Source organism: Caenorhabditis remanei, chromosome V, assembly GCF_010183535.1.
Source record: "Caenorhabditis remanei strain PX506 chromosome V, whole genome shotgun sequence".
NCBI lineage: Eukaryota > Metazoa > Nematoda > Chromadorea > Rhabditida > Rhabditidae > Caenorhabditis > Caenorhabditis remanei.
This window is the reverse complement of record NC_071332.1, coordinates 13,936,221-13,954,090: the sequence shown is the minus strand read 5'-3', so window position 1 is coordinate 13,954,090 and position 17,870 is coordinate 13,936,221. Positions and strand designations below refer to the sequence as shown.

Genomic DNA, 17,870 nt, shown 5'->3' with positions numbered 1-17,870 from the left:
TTAGTGGAAAGAGGCGAGTCTTTGAGTTCCTGGAGTCGCATTTCCGTTAATTTTCAACTTGTCCAGCATTTCTCCAACAAGATCTCCAGATGTCGATGAAGACGACTTCTGAAGTCCATCAAGAAGGGATCCCTCCTCTGCAACAACTTGAAGAGCAGGACTTCTAGACCCAGAGAAATAAGAGGTGAGTTGACCAGTAGCGGCGAGAAGAAGACCAAAGAATGGTGGAGATGGAGTGAGTGGATGAGAAAGATATTCTGGATGAAATTGAGCACCAACGAAGTATGGGTGATCTGGAATAGAATGAAGGAAATGAAACACTCAATAACAGTGACTATCGATTCTAGAGCCTATGGTCGCGCACTGTGCTATAGCAAGAAAGAAGTGAATGGAGGATATAAGAAAGGCAGGTCTAGATTACTCAATAAGACGGTAATTAGCAGAGAGAGATGATGAGAGTCACATCTTTCCGTTCAAGACCAGACTCAATACATTCAAAAAACGGTTAGCAGTGGAGCGCATTCACAAACTACTCTTCAATTTTGATGTCTCATCAAATTGTAATGAGCAATATTGATTTTTCGAATTATGTTTCTACTGATGTCAATAATCCCTTCGGTTTTTAATTTTAAAACTTGCTTCCTAGATTTAAGTTTTCAGTTACTTGTTTCCTTACCCTTCATTTCGAACATTTCCATTCGAACGGCTGGCCGAGTGACCCCGTCCCCTCCTCTTTGACACAAATCGTCAATCTTATGCAATAAATCGATCTCAGCTTGATCAGCCATCTGCATCAATTCAGCGGAGCTGTCTGTCCTCTTCTTTATATTCCAAATGTCCGTATTCTGCTCATCAACACCCATTCCAACGAACAAGAATCCCTTACGAGCCATTTGTGGAACGACACGTGGATTCACCTCGTAACGATGACGATGGCGTTCTTCCACGGTGTGAGCTCCATAGAGACGATCTGAAATTTTGTTTCATAATTTCTTATTATTTAGAATTCGATCAATCAATTTCAAATAGACATGGAGTCAAGTGTAGAACTGATAAGACAACCGTTCTTCGGTAATAAGGTCAATTTCGACACTACAGTTTTGTTAAAGACTGGTTTTCTTTCTTCTCCTGTTACTTACGAAGAATGCAATCATCAGTAAGAAAAACAGTTGAACGTCTACCAAGACGCATAGTTCCACCCAATCCATTCTCTTCAACGTTGTGCTCTGGCATGTCGATCACTGAAAATGTCATCGTAGATACATTCAAAAGTCATCTCATTCGATTTCCATACCGATTTGTTGATCCTCGTGCAATTCAGAGTTGAATTCCGTTGAATTGGCTCCTTTGATACCAAGAACGTTTCTAGCAAACTCGACAGCCGCCACTTGCATTCCGAGGCATACTCCCAAATATGGAACATTGTTCTTTCGGCAATACTCAGCGGCTTTAATCATTCCTTCCACACCACGAATATCGAATCCACCCGGAACGATGATTCCACTGAAATTTTTTTTTAAAACTCCAACTTTCCAAAAAATGCTCATGAAGTTAGTTTCCACGAGAGAAAACCTATACTTTATCGATCAACTTCGTTGTTTAGCTGCTCAACAAGAGATGCGGCTCGAGTCACTCTCTTCTATTAGCATGCTATTGCGGCCCAGAAAATGACTCTTAACTCACTCAGCAGCCTTGACCATGTTCCATGCCGCTGCGGATTGTTCTTCGAATCCTGGCTTATTCTCGAGAAGCTCAGAATCAACATAAGTGATCTTCAGCTTTCTCTTGGCGTGTATGGCAGCATGAGACAACGCTTTGTTGACTGATGCATAGGCATCGGCGATTTTAACGTATTTTCCGACCAAAGCAATGTTCACGACTTGTTGGAAGGCATCGCAACTGAAAACAACAAAATTTTTAAAAAACAAGTGTTTTTTTTTTCAAAAAACCATACAGATCAGAAAGATGTGACCAGTGCGTCATGTTGAATTTCAAATCCTTCTTCAAGTCTTCGCAAACTTCAGTAAGACAAAGACGGTGTTTTATTGCTTCAAGAACTCCTTGATCTTGCAAAAGCAACGGAACTTTGTATATATTTGAAACATCATGAACTCCAACAACTTGTTCCAAATCCATCATACCAAATCTTGAGATCTTCTCTCTCAAATGTGGATCCAACTTCTCCGTCGAACGACAGATCAACAAATCCGGTACAAGACCAGCAGCACGTAAATGGCGGACAGAATTTTGCATCGGTTTGGTTTTTGGCTCTCCAGTTGCATTTGGGTGCAATATTAATGAAACATGAACGTTCATCAAATGATTTTTAAGTGTTGGGCGTTGGAATCGTTCGAATGCCGAGAGATAAGTCATTCCTTCAATGTCCCCAATAGTTCCGCCCAATTCGATGATACATACATCCGGCTGCTCATTTGTTCCATCAACTGGAATCTTTGCGACACGTTCAACCCAATCAACAATAGCATCAGTCAAATGAGGAATCATTTGAACTGTTTTTCCACAGTAATCTCCTCGTCTCTCTTTTTCCATCACGTGTTTGAACATTTTTCCGGTTGTGATATTGTTATCCCTTGTGAGACGAATATCCAAAAATCGTTCGTAATTTCCCAAATCCAAGTCAACTTCACCTCCATCGTCGAGAACGAAAACTTCTCCGTGTTCGTATGGAGAGAAGGTTCCAGCATCAATATTGAGATAAGGGTCGATTTTTATGGCTGTGACCTGAAAGTGAAATTTTATTAATTTCATCAACTTTCCCTGGTATAATCCCTCATATTAGTTTGAACACCTTCTTCCATATTCTGAGATTACTCGCACCTTCTTACCTTATATCCGTTGTTTTTGAGCAAAACTCCCAAACTCGACGAGATGATGCCTTTGCCGACGCCAGAGATGACTCCTCCCGTCACCAGAATGTACTTGACGCGCTTCTCCGCCGGCATCTCTGAAAACGACATTTTCAAAGCGGCCGTAGTGGAAATTGCGATTATCGAAGGTTTTTATCATGAAAATTGAGGCCAAACTTCAAAATTGGCGGTGTTTTTAGGCAGAAATCGTCATAACAAAGATGTTTTTAAAAATTTTCGCGGGCACGAAAATTGCGTCAATGATATGGCGGGAAAAAAGCCAGTAAATTTGTTGGCGTGTCTTTCAAAAAAATTTTTTTTTGCTGGTTTTTTAAAGTTTTCGGAGGATTTTAGACAATTTCTCATCACTTTCTTGCTTTTTCTGTATGAAAAATTGATGCCATCTAGTTTCTCTATCTTAATTAAATGGTTTCAGGCGGATTTCGTCCGTTGGATGCTCAAACAACTGCTGCAAAGGCTTACCCGAATCATGACAAAGACAATTGAAGAGCCTGTTGCCGATAAGCTCAACCATGTTCAATCGGGTGGTGTGCACAAAGAGCCAAAAAAGCCAAGAGTGAAGCAGGCAAAATATGCTATGCTTTTGGGGTATCAAGGCAAAAAATACTACGGGATGCAGGTGATAAGATAACAAACTTTTTGAGGTCAAATGTGATAATTTTTTGATTTTTTCAGTTGCAAAAAGATCTTCCCACGATTGAGTCTAAACTTCTTGAGGCTATGGAAAAGGCTGGATGGATTACAGCTGCACAAAGAGACAAACCGTTCGATTTCTTCTTCCAGAGAGCAGCGAGAACTGATAGAGCAGTATCAGCTGCTAGACAGGTTCGATTCTTGAACGAAGTGAAATAATGATAAAAACATCACTGATTTCATTGAAAATTTCAACGAAAAATGATAAAATTTCATGTTTTTATTGTTTCAGATGTGCGGAATGCAATTACCACGAGACGATGATAAGTATCAAACTGATGGAGCTGGAGTTCTGAATAATTTGCTTCCCGATGATATTCGTGTATTTGGAATGAGAAGGACTATTAATTTCTTCCATCCCCAGAAACAATGTGATTATCGGACTTACAGTTATACTTGTCCATCGTTTGTATTTGCAAAACCGACAGAGGTACCTGAACCCTTCAAAAACTTGAATAGCGTCTATTTTTTCAGCTCACAAACTCTGCATTTCGATTACCGAAAGAGACGCTAGCAGAAGTAAATGACATCCTCTCAATCTATAAAGGAACTCACAATTTCTTTAATTACACTGCTAAACGGTATGAAACATTCTTGAATTCGAATTATTCAGTATTCCTCAGTTTTCAGCGCCTACAATGACATGAGCTCCAATCGATACATCGTATCATTCGAATGTAAGGAACCATTTTTGTTCCGGGACGAATTCAGGAAAGAAGATGTCGAATTCGTTCAGATTGTTGTCAAGGGACAGTCATTCGTTCTTCATCAAATCCGAAAAATGGTTGGAATGGTGATTACTGTTGTCAGAGAGCTTCACTTGAAATCTGCGATTCAGAGATCGTTTGAAGGACAAAGAGTGAGTTTTATCGTATTTCAATTATGTTCTTATTGAATTGTTTCTGCAGATGGATATTCCAATGGCTCCTGGATTGGGTCTTCTTCTTGAGAGAACTCATTATGATTGTTACGATAAGAAGAATGCAAAAGACCATCAGCCACTGACTGATTGGGGAGAGATTATCGAGAAGGAAGTGGAACGAACCAAGTTCGAGCTCATTACAAAAGACATGCTGGAGACGGAGTTAGTGTCACAAGGAATGATGAAATGGCTCGCTGACTTGGTTCATCACGATTTCACGTCTAATCCAGAAGCAGAAGAGCCGGAGAAGAAGACGTTCGTAACAATGGCAGCAGCATGCGCGAGCAATGCAGCTAAGGAGCAAGAAGCCGCTTCATCAGAAACTTCGGAAGCTGCCAAGGAGCAAGAATCCACTGAGCCAAAAATAGTTCCAGCTCCAGTCGAAGATTTGGAAGTGGAATCAGAAGGTCTCAAGATAGTAGAACCAGAGGATGACAAACAGCCGGTAGCTGCCTCGGCGTCACAGTAATAATCTTGTCTCCTCGAAAAACTTGTAATATTTGTTATCTTTTGTTTTGTTGGTTTAATTTTCAAACTTGTTCACTTTTTTCGCATTATAAATTAATTTTTTATTAAAACTGTAAAAAAGAAATGTAAAAAAAGAAACAGGGAATGAAAGAAACCGAAATTGAAGATTGCTAGTAATAGCAAAGCGGAGTGAGGTAAGTAGAAATCAATCAAATTCTCTTATTATACTTGCATACGACATATTCCTCATGAATCGACAACTCTTTTCTGTTCACTTTATCCTCGAGGAGATCGAAAAGGGCACAACACAATGCATCCATTTCTTTATTTGTTCCCTTCTTGCATCCCTCATAGATCCTCTTCATACACTTCACATCTTCAGTTTGCTCGGTTTCAGAGAACTTGGAGAGGGCATCGAGACGTATTTCCGAGACGTGAATGGCGATTGTTCGGAGCACTAAATGATTAGGAATTAGTTGATTGTGTTTTGTAAATGCAGAGTACCGGTCAATAGGTGAACTTTGGCCGTTTTCAGTGGAAATTGTCCAACTTTGAGAGTGTATCAAGGTAATACTGATTGTCCCTTAAAGTTGATTTTTAATGAATCAAACAGATCAAAAGTAGTACGTTTTTGTACGGGCACTGTCTGGAGAGTTATGATCATTTTAAGGCGACAGCTCAAAAATCGCACTAATTTGCACTGAAATTGGTCGAATTGAGGGAGATTACTTTGTCGATACGTAACTTGCTAGGAAGTGCTCGTACAAAAAAGTTGGCAACTACAAAAATGCAGCTCTACTTTTGATCTGTATGATTTATTAAAAACCTACTGGGTGTGACACTCAGAATTACCTTGATACACTTTCAAAGTTGGACAATTTCAACTGAAAACGGCCAAATTCCATATCTTTTTGACCGATACTGTAAACAGAGAAACTCACTTTCAGCTCCCCACTCGAAATATTTGTTGAACTTTTTGTGTACTTCCTCTTTTGTTTCCCTGCTGAAGCTGAGTTTATGATTGGTTTCATTGCTAGAGAAACCGCTTCTGGAGGTTGAAAACGTCGACGATGAAGTAGAAGAGCCAATTGAAGAACACGTGGATCCAATGGAGTTGACCTTTTGTCTTGGCACTTCGGGTGTACGGTAATCCAAGTTCATCTGATCGAACTTATTTCTCAGATTGTCGTATCCACCTGCTTTGCGATGGAGTTGACGAAGGATTGGGGTCTCGACGAGAGGCCGGACAGGCACTTTCTTCTTTTCTGGTGATGACTTTGGAGTTGAAGTGAACAGAATTGTTCGAGGTTTTGGGACTGGTGGCTGTTCATTTGATACAAACACCGGGTCCTCAAAGATACTCTCATCCAGATCCCACTCCTCAGAATCCTGCTCCAATACACTCTCCTCCACCGTCAAATCCAGTTGTCCCGTCTCAAACTTGTTCAATAATTTCGAAACTTTTCCAACTCCAGAAATAGTTTCATCTTCGAAACTCTTCTTCTTTTGCTCTGTTCTCGGTGTATAGAGCATATCATGGAGTGTTTGACGGTAGAGACCAGCGTTCGCGTACATGGAGTCAGAGGAGAATGGCATATTGAGTTTCTGGAAATGGGAAGATGGGGGAGGAAACGAAACGAAGGACGGAATAAGATGGAAATAGAGAGGTGGTTACAGTGAGACTCTGGGGGATAGGAAGACGCCGTAATGATGTCAGACGACGCTATTTCTCTGAATCGATAACTGGAAGCGAGTGTCTGAAATTCGAATTTCGAATAATTCCAACTGCAGAAATTGGGCTATAAATCATAATAAATGAATTATCTGAAGCAGCAGAAATCAATAAAAGAAGTAGAAATTGTGGATTAAAGAGCAGGTGAGAGTGAAATGACGGTGTTATGTGAGAAGACGAGTCAATTACTCTTCCTGGAGAACGCATAGATGTAGTGTTTCTCTTGGAGCAGAATTGTGTCTTTGGGAAGATTCTGATGGAAAGGGCAAACGAGAAAATCTATCGGAATGTTTGTTGATTCAGATAAGATAAACATTTGATTGTTCCATCGCTTCCTGATACTCGTAGTGCATGTTGAAAACGTTGAGAAAAAATCTGGAACCATTGAGCTTTGTTCAAACAAGAGCAAACTTGAAAACATATTCTTCACTGAAAGACATTACAAACACTACTACACACAAAAATACGAAATTGGTGGATTCTATTACAGATCAATAAGTAGAACGAATCGAGGTAAGAGCGGCATGAGCCAACAAAAGACGGGAAAGAAGAAGAGCTTCTTGTTGACGACGTGCATCTTCAATGAAATCAGCAGCCACTCGTCTGGTGGCACCATCGGTCATCTGAAGTACACGAATAGCGTCTCCTTTCTTTCCAGATTTCCACAATTGTTCAGCACGTGTCAGCAGGGTGAAATTGGTTTCAGCGGCAGGAATGAGACTCTCAGTAGTTCCTTGTTTAGGCTTCAATTCGATGGTCAGTGAGGATTTGAGCCAGGAATAGAGATGAGCGAGGGCACCTCCTTCATTCACATATGCAACACGACGACCAATTCGGCAGACTTTATTAAAACGAGTATTGAGATCTTCTTCAGTGTATTCTCCACGAACTTTTGATGCTTTCGCCATGGATGAGTCAACGGTTTTGACGAATTCATCTGAGTTGCCACCACACGAAAGAAGAGTTTTCATCTGATCTCCCAATGGCGCACGTCTTCCCTCCATACAGCACTTAGCACGATTTCCGAAAATAACAGTTTCTTTCAGATTTTGAGTGGCCAACCACATTTGTTTTGATCTTAAAATGAGGAATTAATTGGTAAAATATACTACTTGGTAACTGACTTTCTATTCTGAATATCCATTTGAATATGTCCGGCAAGTGCTCTCTCAATTCCTTCCAACTGAGCCAGTGCTTTTCCGACGGCTGATGAGTGTACCTGAAAAAATAGTTCTTTCAAACTCGGGTCCGAACTTTTTATTTTACATTTCTCTCTTTTTGAACAGCGTCATCTACATCCTTCGCATGTTCTATGTCATACAATTGCTTCTGAGTTCGAACGACTTCTTTCAACTTTTCATCGTACTTCTTTTGAATTTCAGCAGTTGCATGAGCAAGTTCCTCGTCTAACTTCTTCTTATCAACCTCTGGAATCGCAGCAAGCTTGGAGTTCGCTTCGAGACGAAACTTTTCGAGAAGATCATTTTTCTTTTTCGAAACAATTGACTGAACGCGTTTTTCTTCGTTTAACTGAAATAAATACACATTATCTTTTTACTTAATAGTTAGTTTTGGATACAACCTTATTATCAATCAACTTCTGACTGAGTTGATCAATTCTCAAATGAGCATGAGCAAGAATTGTCTGCAAATCAGTCTTTTTCAGTTTCATTCCCTCTTCATAATTCAAATTCGGATGAACCGCTTTCAATTCCAACTGAAATTTCTTTCGGCTTTCTGCCACTCGATCACTGTAATCATGCACGAAAATTCGCTCCGAGTCCACGTGTTTCACATTGGAAATCATTTCATCTAGTTCGTTGGTCAGTTTTGTTGCAGTTGCTTTCGAGATTGGAACGAGTGGATTGAGCTGTGTGGTCTCTCCTTGTCCACCGAGATTGGCTTCCTAAAAATGATAATTCAAAACTTTCGATGTTTTCTACAAGCAGTTTCCTACCGTAACAAGTTCAGCCACCGCATTTCTTGCTTTTTTCTCCCATTCCAAATCCTGTTCAGCCAACCGTTTAGCCTTCAAATGAGCTACAGTCACCGCGTCCCAATCTCCTTCTTTCCCTGCTTCAATCGCCTCTCGAATAGTTTGAATATGATGTTCAATAGCTCTAATCGTCTCCAACTTTGCTCCCGTTGCATTTTTCGTGGCTTTCTCAGCTTTGACCAAATGTTTTTTGAGGGAGTCAGTAAGATTTTCATTCTTTTGCTCAGGATTTGTCGAACTTTTGCCTCCTATATATGGGTTATCCGCCTTTTTAATACGTTTTTCAATTTTTGTAACAGTTTCCACAAATTTTACTTCGCCGGGTGAACTGTCTTTCGCATTTTCTTTCGAATCTTCTACTGCTTTTGGCTCGAATGGTTTTGGTGGAACTTTCGGATCAGCAGAGAATTGCAACGGACGAAGATCTTTCAGACGTGGTGCTGGTGGCTCTTGAACTCCAATAGCATAATTCAACAAGTTTTGAGAACCGGGAATCGAATTTTCCAACTGAAAAACGCATCAAATTTTTAGACAACGGGAAAAAGTTCTTATACCGTTTTTCTAAAATTGCTGTCGTATGAGGCGTATCCGGCAACTCCTGCCGCTCCAGCTGCTGCTGCACCGACAGCGATTCCAACGAACTTCACGCCTCCAGAAGCCCCGGAAGCACGGGACGAAGCCATTCGTTGAGTCTGTAACAATATACGTTAACTTGACGTTCCAGAGAACATTTGTGCCAACTTACTAATAAATTACGACTTCCACGCATTGTCTTTATCTTCAAATTACGACTGAAACCAATCAAAATCGTTGAAAATGAACAAGAAACAGAAAAATTCTATTTTGAAAAAAAGCGCGAGGCGAAGACACACTATCACGTCGCAATGCACAGAAACATTTCTACCGTAGTTGTTGGGAGAAAACGGTACCGCGCGACCCAATTTGTTTTTTGGGGTTATATTTTTTGCAGTTTTTCAAACGTTAACGTTTATTTATGAAACAAAGCCATATCATACCAAAAAGAAGTTTCTGAATTAATACAATTTTTGGAAAAAAAAATCGAAAAGTGCAAAATGTCAGTTACTCTCTTGTCTTCTTAAAAAATGTCTCCTAAAAATCGGCGACTTTGAATAAATACTTGTTTTGTATTGTTTTCTTTATCCGGTGATGATGTAGAAAATTATAAACTCATATATTCTTTCAGAAATGTCACATACAGAAGAAGTCAACACTCCGATCAGTAATGACGAAGTAGTAAGAGAATACTGCGATTCGGCATCAACAATCTCAACTTCGGATGTTCGAAAGAGAGCAGTTATTGAGAAGGAATTATACGAGAAAGAAATGAACGAAATGATTGATTACATCTCTGAAATAGCCAAGGATCCGGTACAGCCAATAAGCATGGGGCAGTTAGGCAAAGATTTCAAAGCAAGAAGTGGATCAAAGGAGAGTGCCAACTGTTTGAGAGTTCGGTTCGTTTCTATATATTTTCAATTTAAAACTGGCAGGACTTATAACAATAAAAGAAAACAACTTTCAGAATTTCGAGATATCGCTCAAAGATTCATGAATTGGATAGTGTCGACAAGAACACAAAAGTAAAAATGTTGTTTGTATTGGCTGCTCCAGTTCCAGAAGAGTTTCTGAATGAGTGAGTAGTCATCACTTGTTGAGAATCATACAATTCTGTTTTTAGACTCCGACAAGACGCCGTAGTAGAAGTGGACGACAGCAATCGAATTGCGGTGTACAAGGCGAATGACGGCACCTTGGATTTACAAAGAGAAGATATTCCGAACGAGAGAATCAGAAAGCAAGAATGTGGTCAAACTGAAAGTAAGGCTGTCATTTCGTCCACAAAAACCGTCTCCGGCATTGAAGAGAAAGAGCAGGACAAGAAGGTATTGGTGACCAGAAGTGGAAGAGTGTAAGCGACAATGATATTGCTTTTAAGATCTAAATTTATTGTATTTTAGATCGAAAAAACGAAATCTTAGCATTTCCGATCAATGCCACGCGCAAATAAGTTCCCAAAAAAGATCCTGCATCAGTTCTTCAATCTCGCATCTTCATAGTGATGATGGTATGGACAAGGCAATGAGTTCCGGTGATCCTAATGACACACAGAGATCAGTCGTTCATTCAACTGTCGAAGCTTGTGAAGATTCGAGGAATGTCTGTAATGATTCCATTCAACATGAGGAAGATGATTTAGAACTATATTCACGAATTGAAAACGACGATGAAGGTATGGGAGTACCTAAAAAGAAGTCTAGAAGAAGAAGACGTAAACCAAATACTGATGTGCCAGTTGAAGAACAAGAGGAAACAAATGTCCCACCATTAGACGAGACATTCCACAATCAAAGCGTTCTAACGAGTGACGAAAAGAATATCGAGCTGATGAATTTCTTTATCGAACGATCTATTCACGCAGTATCTCCTGTAAAAATGTATAAATTATGCACGGAATACAAAAAAGAAATGAATTGTGATCTCGCTGTTCTGAGTATTTATCATAGGTGAGTCTTGTCGTCTTCTCGATATCAAAATCACCCAAAATTCAGAATTAAAAGACTCCTCCCCGTAATTCACCTCATGGAAGATTTGGATCTCGATACCAAAATCAAAATGGTTTTTCTTCTTAGCGCTCCAATCGACCCGGACTTTTTGTTCGAGTAAGTTTCAAAAACTGAACTGTTTCGTTTCAATTTTTGTATTTCACAGGTTGAGACAGCATGCAGAAGTGAAGATAGATGATCGACAGAGGATTATTGAATACAAGAGAAATGGAGGTGGACTAGAATTGAAAGGAACTCATGTAAGACTTGAATTTTTTACATCGAATTGTCTGCTATTTGAACCAATAATTTTTAGTCAGCGGGCAATCGTGAAGTTGAAACGAAAGAAAAGGCAATTATGATGTTCTTGGAAGAGATATCGAAGACTGTAGACACTCCAATGCAACCTGGTTCACTTCTCAAAGAGTTTCAAGAATCCACTGGAACAAAGGACGCAAGGACAACATTAGATAGACTGTAATCATTTAAAAAATTTACAGATTTGAAATTTGAATTTCAGATATAAATCCGTCCGAAACAACATCTACTGGTCTCCAGATTTTGATAAGATCACAAAAGCGAAAATGATGTTTATTTCTAGCTCGAGAGTACCTGAATGTTTCTTGAAAGAGTTAGTGAACAATTAATTCTGAAATTTCATGAAAGAAGTAATTCTCATTGTTTCAGACTTCGAGAAATTGCATTCGTTGAGGTAGACGAAGCAAATATAATTCTAAAATTCAAAGTGGACGATGGAAGTGTCGAGTTCAGTGGAGATTCGAGTTTTTCTGCAAAAATGAGGGCATTGTGGTTTCATCGGAAGAGTGTTGGTGTCATGAACTCAACAGTTGAAATCGAAAATGAGGAATCAGAGAATAATGATACAGAGTTGGCGGATGAGCATGAAGAAAGAGAAGCAGCGGATGAAACAGTTGAAGATATGAATGAGTCATTTGTGATGAGAAGTGGGAGAGTGTAAGTTAGATGAAACCGATAATAATCTGTTGTATATAATTCAATTTCAGATCGAGAAAGCGAGTTCCCAACAAATCTCTATTTTCTGATGATGATGACTCTGAATTGGCAGGAAAGAAACGAAGCAATTCATATGCTCCGGTGTCAAAGATGATGAAGCCACCGAATGAAGACTCTGCTTCTGCGTCCTCTGGGAACACCTCGAAACCTGAGTTGGTTGATGAGCAGAAGCCATGTCAAATCGAAGAAAGTAGCATGAAGAGCACCGATGGATTATGCGAAGCTTCGAGAGAACAGAAGTCAAATAACATCTCAAACGTCTTTGATGATTCTGTCCAAAACGAAGGAAATTATGTGGAAACTCACGAAAATGATGATATGGACCTCAGTGTAACAGAATATGATTCTCGACGAAGAGAAGATGAATCGGATCCTTCTTTAATGGATATTACATCAATTGATAAAGATATCACATCAAGTTCTCACAAAGTTGACGATTCACATAGACGTTTGGAAGAATCGAGAGCAAGTTCTTCTCATCTCACCCATCCTAAAACGGAAGTCGTAACAAGAAAATCATCTGTTCGTCCCATTTCTAAAGCGCAGAAAGTATCAGATCGCCCACTGAAGTCAAGTGTGACGAGATCTCCCGAAGCGACGGCTTACTCTTCCTCATCTCCGCCAAGCAACGAGAAGATGGACACCGTCCGCAAGAGTTCTGAATCTCGTTCTAACATGACATCTGAAAATCAAGAGATCAGTTCAATAAGTGAATATATGCAGGAGACCTATATTCCCTTATATGATTCAATTACGATCGATCCAATGATAGTTGACCACGAGGAAGTGATTAGTGACACTGAATATAGAAATGACTATTCAAATCATCAAAGCGAAGACTCCAATCATCCAAATGCGGAAGCAACAGAGGATACAAGAACTGTTTCTGCGATTGACTTGAATTCAATTGAGTCTGACGAAATGCCTTTGAATATCCGTAAGAAATCATCGTCTATCGAATCGAAAAGGAGATCTAATCGCATGAATTCTGAAACAACTGTAATTTCTGTATCTACACAAACGTCAAACTTGGAACCGGCAATGGAAAAGAGTAAGCCGGAAACTTGTAATAGTGACTGTGAAATCATTGGTGTATTCAATGATGGGACACCTGCTGAACCTCTCGAGAATTTGAAGGACTTTTTCAAGCTTCTACGCGCTCATGTTTCAATGTTAAAGACAACAAATCTCGCCGACTTGCATATGAGAATAGGTGATATGATCACGAAACAGGGAGATAAAGTGAGCTTGTTTATTCTAAAGTCTGACTTTCAATGTGTTCTTCATTTCAGCCAGTTTCAATTGACAATATACGTGTTTCTCTTGAAACATGTTTCCTCTCACTGATTCAAAAAGGAGCACTGAAGTCACCACCAGAAGAAGAGTGGAGAAGTCTCCGTAATTTGATGGTTTCTCTGAAAACTATTACTTGTTTTTTCGAACATCCATCGCTTAATTCTTTCAAAGAAAAGTTGGAATGTGTTATTCGAGATCTTTCAATTCAGGATAAGGTTTAGCTCGTTTTGCTTGTTCGATAATAAATTCTGTCATTTTTCAGAGAATCACAATCGATGAAATTCGCTCTGCATTGGAGAGAACTCTCAACTTCGTCTCCTTTTGATATTTCCAACTGTTTTTTGTTACTTTGTTTTTTTGTTACTGTTGTTGTTCAAATCTGCTTCTTTAAAGCCAATCTGTATTATCGCATCTTGAAACGTGGCCGACTCCACTTGAATTAGGAAATTAGAGCTATTATTTGCAATATTTCACCTAATTGTTACTCATTATTGGCACGTCATTCTCATAATCCTAATGAATGAAAACTTGTTTCTTTTTTTTATTGTCGAATGATTATCGTTTCCAATCAACAGTAGTATTTTCATTACAGTTTCTTGCATTATTTCATTGATATCAGACCAGCAACGGTATTCTGATTTGTATGTATATTTTATTCTTAACGTACATCTTATTCAAAAGTTTTGCTTGTTTCAGCATGTCAGGTAAAAATACCAGTTTCGAACTGGAAAACTACGAAGAAACGAAGGAATGGATCAATTTTATAATTGAAAAGGCAGGAAAGGCAGTGGCACCTCTGAACCTCACTCAGCTTTGCGAAACGTTTAGGAAAGAAACGAAATCTGAACAATCGCTCAACTTCTTTTATAATAAGTAATTGGAGCAATTGAGAATAAAATGATGACAAGAATTTCAGATGCTATAGATTTCGTTCGAAAATTCATCAATTGAAAGATGTGGATACAGATACCAAAGTCAGAATGATTTTCTCACTGAATGCTTCGATTGACGCAGATTTTTATAATGAGTGAGATTGCAACAAATCAATCAATCGTACTTATTTCTGTTTTTACAGATTGAAGAAAGATGCAGAAGTTGTACTTGATGATGGCCGAAGAATTGTAAAATACAGAAAAAATGGAGGAGGATTGAGTCTTTTACGAAAAATAGTAAGACAAACACCACTAATCAGAATTCCGAATACTCATTTTTCCAGCCAATGCAAGAACGCGAAACCGAAAGAAAAGACGAAAAAATCCTGAGTTTTCTGGCAGAGAAATCAAACGTCGTTAACACGACTATCTCTTCTATTTCGTTCTTGAAAGACTTCAAAGAGAAAACTAAAAGCCCGCTCGCGTTGAGTTCACTGGAAACAAGGTATACACAAAACGTTTTTGTGTATATCAAAAGCTATTTTCAGATATCGATGCAGCAAGAATAAAATCTATTGGTCTCCACATTACGATCAAGCAACAAAGCTGAAAATGATGTTTATCTCTGGGGCGAAAGTGCCGGAATGTTTTCTAAAGCAGTAAGTGAAAATATGATAAGAAGATGTGAATCTGGTTGTATTTTGCAGGCTCCGAGAAGACGGTGTTATGGTAGAAATCGACGAAATGAATAGAATTACAAATTTCAAACTAAATGAAGAGTTAGGAAGAGATCAAAATGTGTCTTCCAGTACAAACGATTATCGAGCACAAGATGTTGGTAACGTAAACTCCACATTGGGGTCCACAGTAGGAAATGACGAAGGCAGTGACGAAGAAATGATAGATGATAATGGAAGAAATGCCATCTTGGAAACGAAAGCTGGAAAAATGTGTGTGATGGATGTGTAATCTGAAACCTATGACTCAATTTCAGATCGACGAACAATGAATATGATCGGGGAGCAGAATTTGATTACGAAGATCTTATACAAACAGATGGCGATCAAAAATATGTGAAGAGAGGGTTGCTACCGAAAAGTGAAAGATTGTGAGTACCAGTAATAAGGAAATATTTAAAAAAAAAATCTAATTTAGAGAAAAACATTGAGCCCGTAACAACGAAATCTTAGCTCTCCTGATAATAATGATATTAAGCAACCGTTTAAAATAATAAATCATTGACTTCATTTCAGTTCAAAAAAGAGATCTCTCAATGCTGGTACGTCATCAAATCCTGAAATGGAAGATGAGACGGATATGACAATAGATTCTTCTCATTCTGAAACTGTATATGCAATAGACAAGAAGAATATGATAATAACGGAAGAACTTTATATTGTCAGTCCAGATGGCGAAGATCTTGTTGAAGAAACGACTGAATCTACTGATTCTGTATCTCGGAAGAAACAACAGAACCCAACATCATCGATAACTGTTCATCCAATCATTAAGAGTGATTATCGAGTTCCCTTCAATCAGAAACCGTCGAAAGAATTGTCCAACTCTGCCTCTTCTTCTTCTTCAGAAGTCGTTAAGATGCTCATTCAACCAAAACTCTCTATGAAGACTGAACGATTGGATAAGATTAACGACAATTTTCTACAAGGACCAAGAACAGAGAAGAAGTGTGAAAAAGGGTTTCAGAATACTGTGAGAGCAGGGAAATTGACGAAATCTAGTAATATCCGTCTGGATGATCGACAAGTCTCTACGTCATCTTTCGTCAATTCACGCAAAAAATCAATTTGTGTTGAATCAGAGTCTATTGGAAATCCTACGAAAACTCACAATCAGATTCCGACAGAACCACCACTGAAAGTATGTAAAGTAGAAACAACAAGTTGTGATTTAGAAGTCATCGCAATTGTGAATGCGGGACATGATGGAATAGAAGGATCTGTTGAGAGTTTGGAAGGATTTTTGAAGCTTCTCCGTGCTCATGTATCCATGTTGAATTCTAGGAGTCTCGACGATTTCGAAATAAAAATTGACTACTTGACCACGACGCTCGGAGATAAGGTGAGACTTCTGAAATATGAACCTCAATAATCTCGTCATTTCAGCCTATTTCGATCGACAATATTCGTGTTTCTCTCGAGACATGTTTCCTCTCATTAGCTCAAAAAGGAGCATTGAAATCACCACCAGGAGAAGAAACGAAAAGTCTCCGGAACTTGATGGTTTCTCTGAAAACAATCACTTGTTACTTCCGACATTCTTCACTCAATTCTTTCAAAGAAAAGTTGGAAAACTTTATCAATGGTCTCTTCGTTAAGGACAAGGTTCAGTTTACTCACATACTTGAAACTTGTTGTTTCTTTCAGAGAATAACAATCGATGAGGTCCGTTCGGCGTTGGAGAGAGCTCTCGATTTTGTCACTCTATAATTCGCTTATTGTTTTCAAAGTTGCAGTTCCAACCCGGTCTCATTCAAATGATTATCTGTATAATGTATTATCAATGTTTATGTTATTCGAAATTTTGAACAATTTGTTAGCAATTTATCACCCAGTTAGCGCAAATCATTATTTGCACGTCCTTGTTATGTTCTCAATAAAGTAATATTTTGTTGTTGATCTATTCCTTTAACGTTCGTTAAAAATATCGTTTCACATCGATTGTCTTACTTTCCAAAAAGATTTTTCAGTTAAAAAATTTCATTCCTATTTTTACTGGAATTCTGTTTTTTTAATAGTCACTTTATCAGCACTGTCTCTTTTGATAATTTGTCACGCTTGCTCGTCTAACGTGATTACAGCATTTTAAGAGACAATGTCTCGCTCAAGCCACCAGGCCATGTTACACATAAACCAAAGTGATCCGTTTCAGCTGATTTTTTGATATGTTAGTATCCTAAAAATTCTAAGAATTTTATACCATACCAGATTAGGCTCCGCCCCCTTTTACCTACCGAAACGATCGATTGAAGTTGAAAAATGAAAATTTTTCTTTCGAAAGATAGGACCGAAATCTCTTCAGAAATGAATTGCCAGCCTTATCCATGGTAAAAAATGACTGGGTGACGAAAATCAAAAATATTTTTGATTTGAGTTATTTGAAGCTAAAATAATATTCACACAAGTTTTCAGACAATTCTAGCCATGTTTCAGTAAGTTTCAGGCACCTCCTCCATTTTTTCGAGCCAAAAAGTTTGAGCTCTCGTAACTTTCCAGATTATGACTCAAAGTTTATGAAACTTTGGGAAGGAAGTGAAATATACTTTAAAAACTTTGACTATTTTTTCAAAAATGTGATTTTTCTATATGATGCAGGAGAGTTAGAAAAAAGTTGTTATCTTGTAAAATGCACAAAATAAGGCTGGCAATTCATTTCTGAAGAGATTT

General features: G+C 38.6%; 6 protein-coding genes across 6 annotated transcripts; 3 read left to right on the top strand and 3 right to left on the bottom strand.

The window, feature by feature from the left end:
- On the bottom strand, positions 1-2,963 carry GCK72_019818 (uncharacterized protein; the record flags this gene model as incomplete). Its single annotated transcript, XM_003116020.2, has 7 exons — positions 1-293; positions 677-970; positions 1,140-1,241; positions 1,295-1,503; positions 1,684-1,899; positions 1,955-2,742; positions 2,847-2,963. 7 exons carry the CDS (start codon positions 2,961-2,963, stop codon positions 1-3), a joined length of 2,019 nt encoding a protein of 672 aa, XP_003116068.2.
- Positions 2,964-3,357: 394 nt separating this feature from the next.
- On the top strand, positions 3,358-4,972 carry GCK72_019817 (uncharacterized protein; the record flags this gene model as incomplete). The annotated part of the gene is made up of 6 exons (XM_003116064.2): positions 3,358-3,507; positions 3,564-3,713; positions 3,814-4,011; positions 4,056-4,162; positions 4,212-4,440; positions 4,490-4,972. The coding sequence occupies 6 exons, from the start codon at positions 3,358-3,360 to the stop codon at positions 4,970-4,972; spliced, it is 1,317 nt and encodes a 438-aa protein (XP_003116112.1).
- Positions 4,973-5,180: 208 nt separating this feature from the next.
- GCK72_019816 (uncharacterized protein) lies at positions 5,181-6,567 on the bottom strand (the record flags this gene model as incomplete). Its single annotated transcript, XM_003115943.2, has 2 exons — positions 5,181-5,428; positions 5,913-6,567. The coding sequence occupies 2 exons, from the start codon at positions 6,565-6,567 to the stop codon at positions 5,181-5,183; spliced, it is 903 nt and encodes a 300-aa protein (XP_003115991.1).
- Positions 6,568-7,194: 627 nt separating this feature from the next.
- GCK72_019815 (uncharacterized protein) lies at positions 7,195-9,468 on the bottom strand (the record flags this gene model as incomplete). Its single annotated transcript, XM_053733243.1, has 7 exons — positions 7,195-7,780; positions 7,828-7,922; positions 7,970-8,233; positions 8,286-8,609; positions 8,661-9,206; positions 9,254-9,391; positions 9,445-9,468. 7 exons carry the CDS (start codon positions 9,466-9,468, stop codon positions 7,195-7,197), a joined length of 1,977 nt encoding a protein of 658 aa, XP_053582156.1.
- Positions 9,469-9,905: 437 nt separating this feature from the next.
- On the top strand, positions 9,906-13,919 carry GCK72_019814 (uncharacterized protein; the record flags this gene model as incomplete). Its single annotated transcript, XM_003116072.2, has 12 exons — positions 9,906-10,174; positions 10,243-10,353; positions 10,399-10,629; positions 10,679-11,224; positions 11,270-11,380; positions 11,430-11,523; positions 11,580-11,740; positions 11,784-11,894; positions 11,951-12,238; positions 12,289-13,540; positions 13,591-13,809; positions 13,857-13,919. 12 exons carry the CDS (start codon positions 9,906-9,908, stop codon positions 13,917-13,919), a joined length of 3,456 nt encoding a protein of 1,151 aa, XP_003116120.2.
- A 372-nt stretch (positions 13,920-14,291) lies between these two features.
- Positions 14,292-16,913, top strand: GCK72_019813 (uncharacterized protein; the record flags this gene model as incomplete). Its single annotated transcript, XM_053733242.1, has 10 exons — positions 14,292-14,467; positions 14,511-14,621; positions 14,670-14,763; positions 14,811-14,971; positions 15,015-15,125; positions 15,174-15,416; positions 15,461-15,574; positions 15,720-16,545; positions 16,590-16,808; positions 16,851-16,913. 10 exons carry the CDS (start codon positions 14,292-14,294, stop codon positions 16,911-16,913), a joined length of 2,118 nt encoding a protein of 705 aa, XP_053582155.1.
- Positions 16,914-17,870: the final 957 nt, after the last annotated feature.